The 18,881-nt window shown below is 27.6% G+C and overlaps 1 protein-coding gene across 1 annotated transcript; it reads left to right on the top strand.

Annotated features, from left to right (window-relative positions):
* The first annotated feature begins 2,616 nt into the window (after positions 1 to 2,616).
* SKIP16 (SKP1/ASK-interacting protein 16) lies at positions 2,617 to 7,789 on the top strand. The gene is made up of 5 exons (XM_022866760.2): positions 2,617 to 2,956; positions 3,426 to 4,148; positions 5,001 to 5,219; positions 6,099 to 6,205; positions 7,365 to 7,789. The coding sequence occupies exons 1-5, from the start codon at positions 2,741 to 2,743 to the stop codon at positions 7,441 to 7,443; spliced, it is 1,344 nt and encodes a 447-aa protein (XP_022722495.1). The 5' UTR covers positions 2,617 to 2,740; the 3' UTR covers positions 7,444 to 7,789.
* The last annotated feature ends 11,092 nt before the right edge of the window (positions 7,790 to 18,881 follow it).

The following is an 18,881-nucleotide window of genomic DNA, read 5'->3' as shown; positions in this document are numbered from 1 at the left end:
TGGGAATACAAAAAAATGCAAAATGGATGACAAAGAAAGTATACCTATAAGCTTTCTTCACAATGATTTTTTTTATTTTTTTCACCTTTTTTTTCTCTCAATTTATCTTCTTCTATTTTTTTCATGCCCTTTCTCAACTCTGAATTACAGAAAAATGTCCCTTCTCTTCAAAAAGATGATGGAGAAATATCTTTCCAAAATTAAATTTAGGCATTTGGATAAAAAAATCATCTAAGGGCTTAAATTTCTATCTTGTTTTTGTTTCAATGAGCAAATTTTAGTCGTTAGATCAAAATTTTCAATATAATCCAATGGTCTAAGATGTACACTGCAAATGTTGGACTTTCACAGCCATTAAAATCAAGTGAAAAGATAATTTTACCCCTAATACAAAGTTTTTTATTTTTAGGCTATTTTTCTTAGAAATGAATGCTCTCGTGTTTATTTTTATGATTTTAAAGAACCAAAAATCATGAAATAATATGAAATTAAGCTCTAAAAATTTTCGTGAAAATCCAACCTCGAGAAAATTAAATTATGAAATTACAAAATTGGTATTTTGGTAATTTTATATTTCTCGAGGTATTAATGTGGTTTTGAATGCACAAAAAATATCAAATATTATAAAAATATGATCTAAAAAGTTTCGCAAAAAACAACCTCGTAAAGGTCAACTTAAGAAATTACCTTTAATGGGCATTTTAATAATTTTATACTTTTCAAGGTGTGATCAAGGTTTTTAAAATTTTAAAAATCATCAAACAATATCAAATCATGATATGAAGTGTTTTGTGAAATTTCAACCTTAGAAAGGTGAAATTACAAAAATACTCTTAAGGGATATTTGAGTAATTTCACATCTCTCAATGTGTGATCTGTGTTTTCAATGCATCAAAAATCATGAAAATATATTCAATTATGCTTTAAAAGTTTTCATGAAAATCATACTTTGAAAAATTAAAATTACGAAAATACCTTTAAGGACATTTTAACAATTTTATATTTTTTGAAGTGTAATTAAATTTTTTAATACTTTAAAAATCATAAATTTCAATTTTAAATCACATTGATTCCTATTGGGTTGAGAATTTTAAAGATTGACCCGACTTCTATCCGTTTTGACTAAGTTTGATCAATTTTGATTTTATTTGACTAATTTTGACTGTTTGATCAAAATTGACTAAAATTGATTTTGGAGCATTTTGATAAAATTGGTGCAAATTTTAACCTTAGAAATTGGTAAAAATTTTAAAAATATTGGATTTGAACCTTGTCGAAATTCAAAGCATTTCACAAAACGACCATATTTTGCTATGACAAAATTAAAAGTCTATAAATGAGAATTGACTGAAATGGTAAGAATTGAATACTTAGTAGTTTGTTTTATAACTTAAGTTTTATTCTTATTGTAGTAATCTCTTTTGGTAAACAATTTATAAATCTAATGTAAATCTTTGTTGAAGCCTACGAGATACTCTTATTGTAGAATGAAATAACCTTTTACGTATAGTATATAGTTAAATTATCTAATTTATAGTATCTCTAGATTTTGTTGTGATTTATTTTTCTCTTCAGTTGATATTAAAGATTTATTTTTCATGTTTTCAAGATTTTCTTGCAAGTTGACTTGTTCATTGGTCGGGTTATTTGTTCTTGAAAATTAGTTCAAGTTTTGAAAAGATTTAAATAAAAAATTTAATATATGAATTTAAGTATAATTTTTAAGTAAATTTAAATTTTGAGTTAGATTTAAAATAAAAAATTAAAACTCAAGTTCAATTCGAATAAAATATATAATTAAAATATTACTTATTTATATAAATTTATATATATGAATTCTTATTTTAATATTTTATTAAAAAAAATTTATTATATAAATTAGGTTTAATAGTTAAATTTGAAATTTAATTTTTAACTTTAGTTGGATTTGAAAAAATTCAAAATTTAAAATATTGAATCAAATTTAAATAAATATAAAAGTTATTAATAATAAGCATCAATACGATTCAAATTTAACCTTATCATGCTCATAAATACCTCTACTTGATTATAGTTATACTAAATGGAAAAAAAAAAGTTTATATTATATGCTTGTAAGGTAAGAAAAACATAGTAATTGTTTTTATAGTAAAAAAAATTAAAGTATTTAACGATAAAATTAAAAACTAATTTGAAAATAAAATCTTTTTCAGAAATTAATTTAAAATCATACATTATACCAAAACAATAAAAACGACATTCACCTTTTGGTATTTATAAAAAAGTAATTATACTCAACTTTTGAAAATAAGATGAGATTAATCATATTTTCATTTTTTTAAAATGGAATCATTGTTTTTGAAAGAGTAGAAAATTATTACAGTTATTTAAAAAAAAATTATAAAGTTTAAATTTCGAATTTTACAAACATATTTTTTCAAAATTTAATTCAGGATAATATTTTAAAATTCAAATATAAATTTTTTTTTCTGAATTCTCATTTTTTTTTAAATGAAAAATCCCAAAAACGTGCATCAGCAATGTTGTTGCAACGTGTCAAACATCAGAAGATGATCAACAAACAACACCGATGTTCCACTCTCCAGCCTTCTTTCATCGAAATACGAAGTACTAAACGAAACATATGAACTGAGCAGCTCTCTTTTCTTACAACACCAGAGACCAGACACATGCGGAAAATGTACAGATTTAGTTACAGAAAGTTATGACTTTTGTTTTTGGTTTTTGAGAGTGGGGTTAGATGGAAAGAGAGTTGGGTTTGGATGAGTTAGGAGATTTAGCTCTTCATATAATTTTTTCTAAATTAGATCCAGCAGATACTGGCAGGGTTTCATGTGTCAGCAAAAGGCTTAGACGTTCTGCTTCTGAGGATTCTCTTTGGGCCCAATTTTGTTTCCAAGATCTTCATCTTTCAACCCCTCAAGATCACCAAGGAAACCCTATTCCTTCTTTCAAGGTAATTGGATTTTACTTAACAATTTTTTAAAACCCAATTTTATCTATTCATTTCCTGGTCTGGGTTCTTTTTTTTTTTCCTTGATTTAATTTCTTTTTTCATTGTATTTTCTGTGCTTGTTTGTGTTGATTATATTGCTGTGCTTCTTAGTGAATTGGGAAAAACCAAAAATTTTATTTTGCTTATGCAAATGCCCCTATATAGATCCATTTGAATTTTGCAAATAAATCAGTCTGCTGGGATTAGAGACTAAAATTCGGAATTTTTAGAAAAAAAAGTTAAAATTTATCAGGAGGAAAATGTTTCAATAGGGTTGAATACATGGTATGTATGAATTTATTACTTGTTAATCTATTCAAAAGCCCTGAAGCAATGTTAATTTGCTTAAGAATCGAAAACATCTAAATGATTGAATTCCTATTAGTAATGCTTATCTTTGTCTTTGTTTTTGCTCTTTTTTTTCCCCCAGGCAGCTTATCAATTATGGCGGGAGGCTTTTTCTATGTACCCATGGCCACTTGTTAAACGAGTTAAAAGATGTTGGGACAAGCTTAAAAAATGGTTGAGCAATAATTTTCCTGAGGCTGAGGCTACACTTAGAAGGGGTGCATCTGAATTTGATATTCAACAATTGCAGACACTTTTAAAAGTTAAACTGCCTCTTCCAACTAGGCTGCTCTATCGTTTTCATGATGGTCAAGAACTGATGGACAAAGAGCACTCAGCGACATCACTTGGTAGTTCATTGGGAATTATAGGTGGATACTCTTTCTATCGCCATTTGGTTAATGTCTACTTGTTACCCATAAGACAGGTAATAGTGGAAACAAGAGGGGTCATGCATCACCTAGGGTTTTCAAGCAGATCTAAGTACATCGTTGTGGCTGCTTCTTCAGCTTATAGTGAGAAGTTGTTTTTCTTGAAGTGTACGACTGGCCAACTCTTTGTTGGTACAAGGAACCTTTCCACTGATGGGGAAATGATTCAATGTGTCCCAAATGCACTGATTCGTTCTGTACATGATTTGCATGGTGATAGGCAGCAAGATGCCATGCTGCTGTGGTTAGAGGAACATGTTCGCCGCTTAGAAGATGGCATTATCAAAGTTCGCGAAGAAGGAAATGTCCGGAGTATCAATCTATTTCCTGAGGTTCCTCCCCTTTGTTCCACTGCTGTAACAAATGGTGTGCAGGTAATATTTTGCACAGTTCTTTTGGTATTTTGTTCTATTAAATTATTTTTCACCTATTTTTAAGAATTAGCATGTAGGTGGCTAGCTGACTTTGCTGTCTTCCAGTTGTGAGTGACTAAGCAAAAATTTTTCTGGTGCTTTTATTTTGCCATTCATATTGGAAGCTACATAGTAATTCACCTTTTAGGGGCAGATGGTCTTACCTCCTTGGGATTGCTTCAAGATGTACCTTCAAGTGAGCCTATGAATAAATGCACATTGTCCTATCCTAAACAATGCTCAGTTTGGTTGCTAAAAGTTGAGTGAGAAATTTACCATTTTCCTGCCTGACAGATTCCAAAGGAACTTGATATGTTGTGTAATCAGTGTTTCATTTTGAAGAATTCTCTTTCTTTCTTGTCAGCTTTATATCTGATATCAATGATTTTAATACTCTTTGTTCTTGTTGCAGCCCCTGCCCCCCTTTCATCTTTTCCTCTTTTAAGTTTTACCAAATGACTCAGAACTTTTACTTTAATAGCTGGCGAAGGATTAGGAAACTAATATTTTCATTTTGATATGTTGTATAAATTTCATTTTATCTTTTAAACTGAACTTATTAGTATATTTTTACCATAACTTGCATTCTTTTTGATGTCTTGGATATTTGTCGTTCAATTTAACACATGTTTACTTTTGTTATACGTAGATGGTTTGAGATCTAGAAGGCCTTTTTGCGCTTCTATAGGAGCCTTTTCTTTCCTGTCATTGTTATAAATGTGTTTTTACCCCTATGCTTTATAGTATTGCAATCAGTGTTGTCATTATTATTCTCATAATAATGGTACTAACAAAGAATATTATCTGCTTCAGGTTCGTGCTTCTGCTGTTTTTGCTCCAGAATGTTCTGACCTGCAAAATGAAGCTGAGAAGTACATCTTTGCATATTCAATCCGCATGTCCCTCTTGCCTGAAGGGTGCACCATTAATGGAATGACCTTCAGCTCATGCCAACTGAATTGGAGGCACTGGATCATTCGTGCTAATGAAGCTATTGTATCTAATGTTAATGGGGAGGCTGTGATAGGAAAGGTAATGACATCAGTTTCTCTTGTTTCAGTTTCTGCTATAGATACTGTGACTGAATTTAAATTTCAGTTGTAAAGAATGGCAACTGAAACATTTATTGGGATCTTGTTCAAATCCCCATTAGAAAAATATAGTGGCGGGCTGAAAGTTATCACTTGTCATGCTTATGCATCATTTTGAGTTCTTTTTTCTGTGGCTGAAGCATTACAATTATATTCCAGTAACATGTATTGTGGTACAAAAACTGAACAGTTCAACTTGTGAGAAATTAATCATCTCAGAATTTAGGATTATTTTACATTTTGTTTTCAAGGATTATGATTCATTTTGTTGGCAACTTATTAAAGAGTGACCCTTCAATTTGCTACTTCAATTGGCAACTTAGTCTCTAAATCTGTTTTGAGGAAAATGAGAGTAAAAGAAATGTGGTCTCCTGGGAACAAAATATTTTGGCTTCTCATGATTTTCCATATCACAGAAAATTGTGTAAAAGCTTGAAGGATAACTGAACACCTTGAAACAGCGGGAGAAAAACTACAGTTTTTTCCCTTCTTTTCCTTTCCTTTTGCTCAATTTTCCGATACAAAGGAGCCTTATCTGAAAATAAGCTGTTGATATGATATGATGCAGCTTTACTGGGTTTCTTTGTTAGTGAGCTGCGTGAATGATAGAGAAGAAACTTCGTAACCATGATGACATGATATGAATAAATTGCCTTTTTACTTGTATATCTTTATAATATTGAAGAAATTCACTTTCTGGTGCTCTTATCCTATTGATCTTCACTAGACCTCTGTTGTTTTAGCGTGCATTTGTTATTGATTTGAGTAATTGAGTGTCTAAAATATGCTACAAATCTCTTCTTGTCTTGCGTGCTCGCAGTTCCCTCTCTTGCATCCCGGCGAGGATGAATTTGTCTATGAGAGCTGCACACCTTTACCATCTTCTCCAGGTTCTGTTGAAGGTTCTTTCACATTTGTCCCTGGCAGGTATTCTGCACAAACTTTTAATTTGCTGAAGAAGTGGTTTTAAGTACTGTTATAATCTATGTTGATGAATTGAAGAGAGAGTCAAATCATTGTGGCAGCTGAGTGTTGACTTTAATGCAACGCCATCCTAGGAATTTGTTGAGAAGAAACAAAGCTAGAATAATATAACAATTTATATCTTAGATATGCCCTTTTTTTTTGGTAAAGAAAACCACAAACTGCAAACCGTTCCTGCTTGGAGTGGAGAGTCACAGAGACATGGCATAGGAAGTATATGGGTGGTTGATTGTTGGTTTTGTTGTTGACATAGAAGTTTTCCAAATAGAAGAGTAGATTTTTATGGATGGTGTATTAGAGTCTGATATACCCACCAAGTTTCATATGTTTTACCTCTGCAAAGCCATACCATAATGCATACATATATATATATATACATACATATATATATATATATATTTACGCTTGTTATACACACTGGAGAAATCTTGGTTGCTTCTAAATTTAATCTGACTGGGATCTTACAGCTGCATACCATTACGTGTAAAAAAATTTTTTTTAACTATTTTCATTATAAATGGGAAGAGAAAAAGGACCACTCCATTTATATAATGGGAAAAGTTTAATATTTGGTTTACTGTAATTAGCATGAATGTATTTGTTGTAGCGTTCATAAATCTTAAAGACTTCTCATAGGGAAGTATCTTCATACAGATAAGTTCAATTTCTAACTGTTCCTCTTTGAAATTTAACTGGATCTTGATTTTAATGAATAGCTGTGATTGCTGCCACTATCTAGAAGTTAGAAGACAATTGGTTTGATTTTGTTGACAAGAGTAAAACAAACAATTCCGCTATTGGACAGAATGATTGATAATTATAGATGCACATGCTGGCATTTTCTTTATCATCTTGTTCGATTGTCTTTTTTCAGCTGCGAGTTTCATTTTTAGTTGAGACTGCTGAACTTTTCAACTTGAGCTTCTGATAATAGAGTGATCGAAAATGGTTTCACTTCTGAATTATGAAGTGTTTTTCTTTCCCGTTGCAATCATTTCTTGCTGTGACAATGTTTTTTTACTAGAATAGCTTTTGTTTTTGGACTTCTCTTCCCTCCCCCGAACCTTCTAATCTGAACTTTTGCTCTACCTGTTCACGCCAGGTTGGTGGACCCGAAAGGCAGTCCATTTGAAGTTCAGGTGGCGAGGTTCCCCCTGCAGAAGCCTGATTATGTTTTTTGACCAACTCCTGCATGGTAGGTTGGCGGACCCGAAAGGCAGTCCGAACTGAAGTTCAGGTGGCAAGGTTCCCCCTGCAGCTGCCGGATGGCAACTCTTGCATGGTCTTCAGTCCACTTATTTGGCCAATGGTATATGTCAATAAATATGAAAGGCTTATTTGAATCTGTGAAACCCCTTTTGCTCTTTATACATCATCAGATTGCTTATACTGAAACATTTGTTGCTCTGTTTGCTAAATGGACAGCTTTTTGTATTGTGAATGGTTTGTGATGGCTGCTTTTCCTCTTTTAGCAAACTATGCTGATAAAAATAATCATGAAGCTTGTTTCAAAGTGCAATTAGGCAATCTGTGGTTCCAATTTGTTAATTTTAAACTTGTTAGACGTGTTATTTCAATGATAGTTAAAATTAACTTAATTAAATTTAAATTTTAGATTTGTTAATTTTATATTTAGTAGACATTATTTTTAGATTTGAATTTGTCTAATGTAAAACTAATTTAATTAAATTTGTTGGACGTTATTGTTAGCTTTATAGGTTAAACGATGATTCAAGATGGAAGTGAATTGGATCTTTTTAAATTCTTCTCAAATAATGATTTCAGTATAGTTGAATGAAAATTAAGATAATAAGCTCTTTTAATGAAAATGTAATGAAGGCAATGAACTTAAAATCAGATATGGACAACAATAAATTATAAAGAGATAAGAATAGAGAAATCAAATACAATGATTTATAGAGGTTCGATCCTTCTCCACAAGGCACTTATGTCTTCTTTCTTGGTTGTCCACATCAAGGCTCAAATCTACTATGTGTTGAAAATTACAAACAAGCTTCTCTAAGTTTTATAAACTCGACACAATACACTGTTAAGCATTATCCTCCCCCTTAAGCTTACAATCACACAATACAAAATTTCAAGTGTTTGGCAAACTCTAAGAACCTCTCAAAGGTTGGGTGTTTACTAATTTGAAGTACACAAAGGTATAGACAAGACAAAGATGAATGAATAACAAAAAGATAATTTGGATACAATGAATGCAAGGACTTTGAAGCTCTAAGAACTCTTAATTATTTAAGAAAAAGAAAATATTGCTTGTTAGCTATTGCTCTCTTGATTCATCTTAATTCCTCTTATTTTCTCTTGCTTCTTGGTGTGTTAGAGTACCCAATTTATAGAAAAATTGAGAAACTATCTGTTAGGGAAGGTTGGTGTGAAGAAATGTCCGTTGGAATGATAAAAAAGTAGCTGTTAGAGGTCTTCATGCCCAGAACCTATCAATCCCTTCTTGAGGGGATCGATTGGTTCATGTTGGTTCAAGCACGATTTTGTGCTTGAAAAGTCTTATTCGATTGATCCCTTCCTTGAGAGGATTGATCCCTTGCCTGGTTGATCGATCCCTTATGTGGGGGGATCGATCCCTTTTTTGGATTTTCAGCTTAGGGGCATTCTGTTTGAGGAAGCAATCGATCCCTTTTAGAGGGGATCGATCCTGTCCAAGCTGGTGGTTGTTTCTTATTCTATACTCTACTTACTAATTTGATTATAACTTAAGCTATACAAATCCAAATCATAAAACTGTTTGAAGATTTAGAAACTAGACTTAAAGGGCTTTCGATCCATATAAAGTTTATCACCTAATTCATTGTGTACGAATTATAGTAAATTTTTAAATCTACCCCTTGTGCAGTTTTCTGGACAACTACAATGTGTCTAGTAAAAATTTAAAATCTTTTCTTTAGAAAATTCAGATTTTCATTTTGTTTGATCCATTAGAAAGTAGACTCAAGGAGTTTTTCAACCATATAAAATTCAAGTATTAAAATCTTGTGAATTTATACAGAAAAATAAAATAAGTTCAATATTGGAAGACTTTGTTCTTGTAAAAACAACTTTCCTAACTTAATCTATTTTCCAAAACCAATATTATCAAAATTGTATTAAGTCCAAAATGAATAAGTTCACTTTAAAAACAACAACTGGAGTTTCATTTAAGCTCAAATAAATAATCTTTAAAGGTAGATTTGGTTTAAGAAATATGACACCAAGAAAGGTTTGTTTAAACTTTGAAAATCATATTATTTATTTAGTACCAAAATATAAAACTTAAGAATATGTACTAAATAAATCTTTTTCAAAATCTTAATCAAGTTTATTTAGCTTTAATGTTTTGTCATTTCAAAATAATAATAAATTCAAGACTAACAATCTCCTTTTTTTTGATATGACAAAACTTAAATATAAATTTGTTTGATGAAGAACTTTCTTTGAAACATTTAAGATTTTGAAAGACATTTTGGAAAACTTCCCCTTAAACAATGCATGACAAAACTCTCCCTTAATTTGTGTATCCTAATCCTAATCCTAATCCAACACAACTTAACAAACATATGCTAGTCAAATATATGAAATAAGCACAATCAAACATATGCATGTCAAGCACAAGCAAATTTATCTATATGATATTTTTTCTCCTTTTTGTCATAGCAAAAAGGCATGAGTATATTAATAAGCAAATAAATACAAAGAGGCATCATTAACAAATATATTCATGAAACATTTCTCATCCCTTTTGTTTATGCTCTTTATACCAAATGTTTAAACTCCTATATCAATTGCAATAAGCATACAAGAAAAAATATCTCTAAACTCTCTCCCTTTTTTGTCATTTAAAAAAAAAGATAGATCAATTCAAGGCATAAGACAAAATGCTTGATACCAATAATATCAAAAGTATTTTGAATGTATGTAATCAAGTGCACAATGAAGTTTATATACATGTATTCAAGCACAAAAGGATAAGTGTATCCAAATTTGGCATTTTAGCACGTCATCAAATTTACTACATGAAATTTATGAGCAAAGAATAATGAATGATATGCAATTTACTCATAAATCATGCTATCATAAGATGTACTTAGAACCTAAAACATCAATAACAATTAAACATAAATTCAAACACATGCATACAAGCTCATACCAATTGTTAAGGATACCAATTGTTAAAGATATGTCATCAAGAAGCATACAAATTTTTATCACAAAACAAATCAAGCAAAATTGTATTATAAGATTTTTTCTCATTTTCAAAATAAAGATTAATCAATTTAAGGCACACACAATTTTGCATAAAAGGTACAAGCTATATCAAAGATAGGCACATAAACAAGTGTCTATAAAAGTTAAAAAAAAGTTTAGCAATTTTGATATCAATTGTTACCAATTGTTAGCAATTTTATCAACAACTTTCATAGAATAAACATACTTCAAGCATATGAAAAATTCATTCAATACATGCATAAATGATAGTAGTGATCTTTTATAAGCTGTCCTATCCAAACAAGAACCAAAAACTCATATGTATATAATAAATCATAAGTACTAATGAGCAATGAGGTTCAATTATCATCATGTCATAACAAAGATTATTCAAGCAATTTCCAAATATGATGAGAACATATGCTATAGTAAAGAACTAATAAAAACATAATTGTTCAATTTAATCCAAATTATTTTAATGCATAACTGTAGTTAATCTAAGCATATGCAAGTAATCAAACATATATTTATTTCAAACAGAATCACACAAACATATGCAAGAACATTTCAAAATATGTATAGCAATATACCAAAAAAAAAATGCAAACCTTTAGACACAATATGATACATGCTATCTTAATGGACTCAATCAATGAACATATTCAAAGAAATCAATCTATTTACCTCATATCCATGTCCAAAGATTCAAACGAATATTCATGTAATTAAAACTATTAATCAAAGCAATCAAGAACTAGGCATGAATATTAATGAAGGTGAATTAATCAATCCAAACTTTAAAAAAAATATTAAGATAAATTTTATCAAGTAGCTTGGTGATTAATTTGTGCAATGTGTTCATATATTCAATCACAAAATTATATATTTGCACATATTAAAACAAGCATGTATATGTATTCAAACTCATACATCATATCATAAAGTTGATACATTTACCTTCATCCATGTCAAGCTTTGTTGTTGTGCTCATTTGACTTTGAATTCTCCAATCCACTTCATTTGAAAAAAAACTAGGCTTGATTGATAATGATGACATGCTTTGCTTGTTATACTTGAAATTCAAAAAATGTAGGTTCATTTATGCTCATTTTAAGTTCTCTTAGTATAGACTTAGAAAATATTCTTGACAAAGGATTTTCATTAGAAGCATCAAGAAAATCAATTGATAAAAATTATACAAATTGTTAGAAAAACAATTTCATATTCTAAGTCATTATAGGCAAAAGAAAATTTATTTACTAAGCATAAGTTACCAATTGCAAGGGAGATATATACTTAAGCTAGAGGTCATATATCAAGTTGAGCATCAAATATCACAATGTTGGCACTAAAGCTAAAGTTCTTATGTAATGTGCAAAATATGAATCCTTTCTAGATTATTTAAAAATATTAAACACAAAAAAGACATAATCAATATTCAAATATATTCAATAAATCACCAAAGAATATGCCAAAATAAATTTTAGGTCATATTAAAACTAAAAACTCAAGGAAGATATATTTATCAGCAAAAACATATTCAAGAAAATTTTTAACACAAAAGCATAAATATGTCTACATAAATTATGGGCCATAATCAACAATGACTTAAGCAAAAAATAAGCATCATAAAAAATTCATTTACTTAAGTCATGTTGCAACAATGTCAAGTCAAGAAAGATCACATTTATCATATATGCACACACTTGACAAGAACAATAGATGAACCAATAACACATCATTTACAATCTACTAGTTCATCATATTCAAAATCACAAATTAAGAGATATATCAATTGAACACAAGATCCAAAATATTTCACAAAATTAATGAATCAATTTAGCACAAGAGCAAGTATATTTAAAAATATTTGAAAAATAAAAAAAAATTTAAGTATTTTCAAATCATAAGTATTAAGGTCAATTAAATCAATCATCATATGAGCACATATCTTGACAAAAAATATAGATGAACAAAGAATCAATATATACCACTTAAGCATAAGGTGTTCATCAATTCACAAATCAATAGTTATAACAATTTAAAAATAAAATAATCAAGTTTTAACAATATTTCACAATATTCAAGCATTATAAACAAGTTAGGCAATTTTAAATATCATGGTCATATAAGCATGTTTAACAATCACAAATCAATAAAAAATTTATCAACAAAAGTATACTCAAGCAATTTAACACCACAAACAATTTTAACAAGTATCTTAACATACTTAAAAGCAAAATAAATGCATATTGAATGCAAGCTCACATTTTCTCAAGATTATGCAACATATGTCTTGTAATCAATGTTAACCAAAATTTGCATAATCAATCAAGCATTCAAATTTCATCAAAAATAGGTAACTAAATTCAAATTCTCTTCAAATAAAAGTTTAGAGGTTACCCATCTCCATTGTGTGTTTAGAGTATTCAATCTTCATTCTCACATTATGGCTCTTTGCTCTAGTACACCTACAAGAGACAATCTCATTTGATTTTTGGTACCCAAATTGCTTTGGGTCCTTGAGAGTTAGTCACCAAGTCTTTTGTTCCTTTTGGAACCCATACTTGCCTAATTCTAAATGAAACTTTTCTTTTAATAGGATAAGTATATATAGTATGATCATGAAAATTATAAAAATTGTATTTAATCATTTTAGTACTAAATGAATTCTTTAAAAGATTTTGTTTTTCATTCATCAAATCATCAAAAAAAATTTTCAAATAAAAATTTTCTTTTTCTAAAAATTCATTTCTACTTAGAGAGGTTTTTAAATCTATTTTCAACTTTTCATTTTCTTTTTCTAAAACAATTTTTGCATTCATCAAAAGATCATTTTTAACTTTCAATTTTGAAATCATTTTTTTATGTTTCAAATGCATATTTTCAAACTCAATTACTAAATCATTGTAAGCATCTTGTAACTTACCAAAAGTATAAGAGTTTGAATCACAGGAGTTAGAGGTTACTTTTGATTTCTCAATAGCCATGTGACATGGTGGATGTTAGTTTGAAATTTATCTTTCATGTAGCTCATCCAACTTTCTTCATATCTTATTTGAAGTTAAGCATTTTGAGACCAAGTTGAAGTTATAATCATCTAAAGCTCTATAGAGAATGCACTTAACCTTTGTATCATCCATCACTTACCTCATATAGTTTGTATTATTTAAAGGAGTTTCAAGTCATCTTTTTATCATTAACCAAGCTCCAAAATCTTGGGCCATTATGAACATCTTCATCCTCTTTCTCCATTCACAAAATTTAAATTTATCAACCATAGGAGCTTGGAGGACTTCCTCATCATCTTGGAACTAAAATTGAGCCATAGAATCTTTACTCAAAGTGATTAAACCTACAAAAAAGAGACCAAAGCTCTGATACTAATTGTTAGCTTTATAGGTTAGATGGTGATCCAAGAAGGGGGTGAATTGGATTTTTTCAAATTCTTTCCAAATAATGATTTCAATATAGTTGAATGAAAATTAAGACAATAAGCTCTTTTGATGAAAATATAATGAAAGCAATAACAATCAATGAACTTAAAATCAAATATGGACAACAATAAATTATAAGGAGATAGAGATAGAGAAATCAAATACAATGATTTATAAAGGTTCGATCTTTTTCCACAAGACACCTATGTCTTTTCTCTTGGTTGTCCACACCAAGGCTCAAATCCACTATGTGTTGAAGATTACAAATAAGCTTCCCAAGCTTTACAAACTCCACAAAATACACTCTTAAAGGTTATCCTCCCCCTTAAACTTACAATCACACAATACAAAATTTCAAGTATTTGGCAAACTCTAAGAACCTCTCAAAGGTTAGGTGTTTGATAATTTAAAGTATACAAAGGTATAGACAAGACAAAGATGAATGAATAACAAAAAGATAATTTGGATACAATGAATGCAAGGATATAGACTTTGAAGCTCTAAGAACTCTTGATTATTTGAGAAAAAGAAAATATTGCTTGTTAGCTCTTGCTTTCTTGATTCCTCTTATTTCTTGGTGTGTTGGAGTACTCAATTTATAGAAAAATTGAGAAACTATCTATTGGGAAAGGTTGGAGTGAAGAAATGCCCGTTGGAATGATGAAAAAGTAGTTGTTGGAGGTTTTCACGCCCAGAACCGATCGATCCCTTCTTGAAGGGATCGATTGGTTCATGTTGGTTCAAGCACGATTTTGTGCTTGAAAAGCCTTACCCAATCAATCCCTTCCTTGAGAGGATCAATCCCTTGTCTGGGTGATCGATCCCCTATGTGGGGGGATCGATCCCTTTTCTAGATTTTTAGCTTGGGGGCATTCTGTTTGAGGAAGCAATCGATCCCTTTTAGAGGGGATCGATCCTGTCCAAGCTGGTGGTTGTTTCTCATTCTGTACTCTACTCATTAATTTGATCATAACTTGAGTTATATAAATCCAAATCACAAACTGTTTCAAGATTTAGAAACTAGACTTAAAGAGCTTTCGATCCATATAAAGTTCATCACCTAATTTCACGATGTATGAATTATAGTGAATTTTCAATTCTACCCCTTATGTAGTTTTTTGGACAACTACAGTGTGTCTAGTAAAAATTCAAAATCTTTTCTTTAAAAAATTTGGATTTTCATTTTGTTTGATCTATTAGAAAGTAGACTCAAAGAGCTTTCCAACCATATAAAATTCAAGTATTAAAACCTTGTGAATTTATACAAAAAAATAAAATAAATTCAATGTTGAAAAACTTTGTTCTTGTAAAAACAACTTTCCTAACTTAATTTATTTCCCAAAACCAATATTATCAAAATTGTATTAAGTCCAAAATGAATAAGTTCACTTTAAAAACAACAAATTAAACTTTCATTTAGGCTCAAATAAATAATCTTTAAAGGTAGATTTGGTTTGAGAAATATGACACCAAGAAATGTTTGTTTAAACTTTAAAAATCATATTATTTATTTAGTACCAAAATATAAAACTTAAGAACATGTATCAAATAAATCATTTTTAAAATCTTGATCAAGTTTATTTAGTTTTAATGTTTTGTCATTTCAAAATAATAATCAATTCAAGACTAACAGTTATTATAGCTAAAACTAATAAAATTAATCTGAATTTTAAATTTATTAAACACTATAATAATTAAATTATTAAAATTAAATTAATTAAATATAAATTTTAAATTTGTCAATGGTTATAATAGTTGCACTAGTTAAAAATTATTAAAACTAATTTTATTAAATTTATTGGACGTTATGATAGTTAAAACTATTAAAACTAACTTAATTAAATTTGAATTTTAAATTTGTTGGATGTTATGATAGTTAAACTAGTAAAAACTATTAAAACTAATTTAATTAAATTTGTCGGACGTTATGATAGTTAAAACTATTAAAATTAACTTAATTAAATCTGAATTTTAAATTTATCGGACGTTATGATAATTAAATTATTAAAATTAAATTAATTAAATCTGAATTTCAAATTAATTGGATATTATTATAATAGTTAAACTAATTAAAATTATTAAAACTAATTTAACTAAATTTGTTGAACATTATGATAGTTAAACTATTAAAATTAACTTAATTAAACATGAATTTTAAATTTATCAACCGTTATAATAGTTAAACTAGTCAAAGCTATTAAAGTTAATTTAAATAAATTTCTTAAATGTTATGATAATTAAAACTATTAAAAGTAATTTAATCAAATTTAAATTTTAAATTTATTGGATGTTATGATAATTAAATTATTAAAATTAAATTAATTAAATCTAAATTTTAAATTTATCGACACGTTGTAATAGTTAAACTAGTTAAAATTATTAAAACTAATTTAATTAAATTTATTGCATGTTATAATTGTTAAAACTATTAAAACTAACTTAATTAAATTTAAATTTTAAATTTGTCAAATGTTATGATAGTTAAAATTATTCGAAGTAAACCTAAAATAATTGAATTGAACCCGACATGATGGATAAATAAGTTTGGAAATAAATTTTAAAAATTATTATCAAAATGGATCTCAATTAATCATATTAGATTATTTTCATTTCTTTGATTTCAATAATAAATTTTAAATTATCAAATGTTATGATAGTTAAAATTATTAAAATTAACTTAATTAATTTTAAATTTATAAGATATTATAATGGCTAAAACTATTAAAATTAATTTCATTAAATTTAAAATTTAAATTTATTAAACATTATAATAATTAAAACTAATTGAACTAAATTTAGAATATCTTAATTAAATCTGAAATGATGGATAAATAAGTTTCCAAAAAATTTTAAAAATTATCACAGTGGGTCCCAATTCCCAGAAATTTATACACATATCTACTCTCAAATTACTCCAAAGTATTTCCATTTATTTGGTTTCAGTCATACATGGTAACCAGACAGAAGCATAACTGCTTCCATATCTATGCTCAACAATGTAACGGCTGCTTACAATTTGCCAGCACAAAGAACATTGTACCTCAGAACAGTCAAGTAATCAGTTACTTTTTTCAGGACACGTTCTGTCCGAAATGTACAATATGTCGAAGCAAAATTTCAGACGGCAAAGAAGCATGAAAATGGCAGAAAAACCAGTATGATGTCATGTCTTAGATCATTCATTCTCTAAAAAATTTGATTTCCTTTAGATGATAGTAAATCTTAAACTCGATAGACGTTATTTCAATGATAGTTAAAATTAAATTAAATTTGAATTTTAAATCCGTTTATCTTATACTTGTTTGATGTAATTTGTAATTTCAATGATAGTTAAAATTAAATAATTTTATATTTATTGGATGTTATTTAAAGATGGTTAAAATTAACTTAATTAAATTTATATTTGTTAATTTTAAATTCATTGATAGTTATTTTTTAAAAATATAATTAAAAATAATTTTATTAAATTCAAAATTTAAATTTATTGAACATTATGATAATTAAAATTATTAAAATTAACATAATTAAATATGATTTGTCGTACATTATGATAGTTAAAACTATTAAAATTAATTTAATTAATTTTGAATTTAAAAATTATCAGATGTTATGATAATTAAAACTATTCAAACTAACTTAATTAAACATAAATTTTAAATTTGTTGAACATTATAAAAGTTAAAATTAACTAAATTAAATCTAAAATAATTGAATTAAACCGGATAAATAAGTTTGGATAAAAATTTTAAAAATTATCATCAAAATGGGTTTCAATTTTCAAAAAGATCAAATTCATACCTACACTCGAATCACACTAAATTATTTTTATTTATTTGATTTCGATCATAAATTTTAAATTTATCAAGCATTTTAATAGTTAAAACTATTAAAACGATTTTAATTAAATTTAAATTTTAAATTTGTCAAACATTATAATAATTAAAATTATTTAAATTGATTAAATTAAATTAAATTTTAAATTTGTCAAACGTTATTGAACTAAACCTAAAATAACTAAATTAAACCCAAAATGATAGACAAATAAGTTTGGACAAAAATTTTAAAAATTATCATTAAAATTGAGTTCCAATTCCCAAAATATCAAACTCATACCTACACTCAAATCATATCAGATTATTTTTAATTTTTTTATTTCAATAGTAAATTTTAAATTTATCGAATGTCATAAATGTTAAAATTATTAAAATTAACTTAATTAAATACAAATTTTAAATTTACGGACGTTATGATAGTTAAAACTATTAAAACTAACTTAATTAAATTTTAACTTTAAATTTGTTGAACGTTATAAAAGTTAAAATTAACCAAACTAAAATTAAAATAATTGAATTAAATTGAACAAAAAGTTTGGACAAAAATTTTAAAAATTATCATCAAAATGAGTCCCAATTCCCAAAAGATCAAATTCATGCCTACATTCAGATCACACTAGATTATTTTCATTTCTTTGGTTTTAGTCATAAATTTTAAATTTGCTAAACATTATAGTAATTAAAATTATTAAGATTAACTTAATTAATTTGAATTTTAAATTTGTCAGACGTTATGATAGTTAAAACTATTAAAACTAGCTTAATTAATTGAACTTTAAATTTGTCGGACGTTATGATAATTAAAACTAATTGAACTAAACCTAAAATAACTAAATTAAACTCAAAATGATGGACAAATAAGTTTGGACAAAAATTTTAAAAATTATCATCAAAATTGGGTTCTAATTCTCAAAAGATCAAAATCATATTTAAATCACACTAAATTATTTTCATTTCTTTGATTTCAGTCTTAAATTTTAAATTTGTCAAACAATATAATAATTAAAATTATTAAAACTAACTTAATTAAATCTGAATTTTAAATTTATCGACCGTTATGATAGTTAAAACTATTAAAACTAGCTTAATTTATTGAATTTTAAATTTGTTGGACGTTATGGTAATTAA

This window comes from Durio zibethinus, chromosome 27, assembly GCF_047325235.1.
Source record: "Durio zibethinus cultivar Kanyao isolate XHJ-2024 chromosome 27, ASM4732523v1, whole genome shotgun sequence".
In the NCBI taxonomy this organism is placed as follows: domain Eukaryota; kingdom Viridiplantae; phylum Streptophyta; class Magnoliopsida; order Malvales; family Malvaceae; genus Durio; species Durio zibethinus.
The sequence above is the reverse complement of the archived record's forward strand: the minus strand, read 5'-3'. Positions and strand labels throughout refer to the sequence as shown.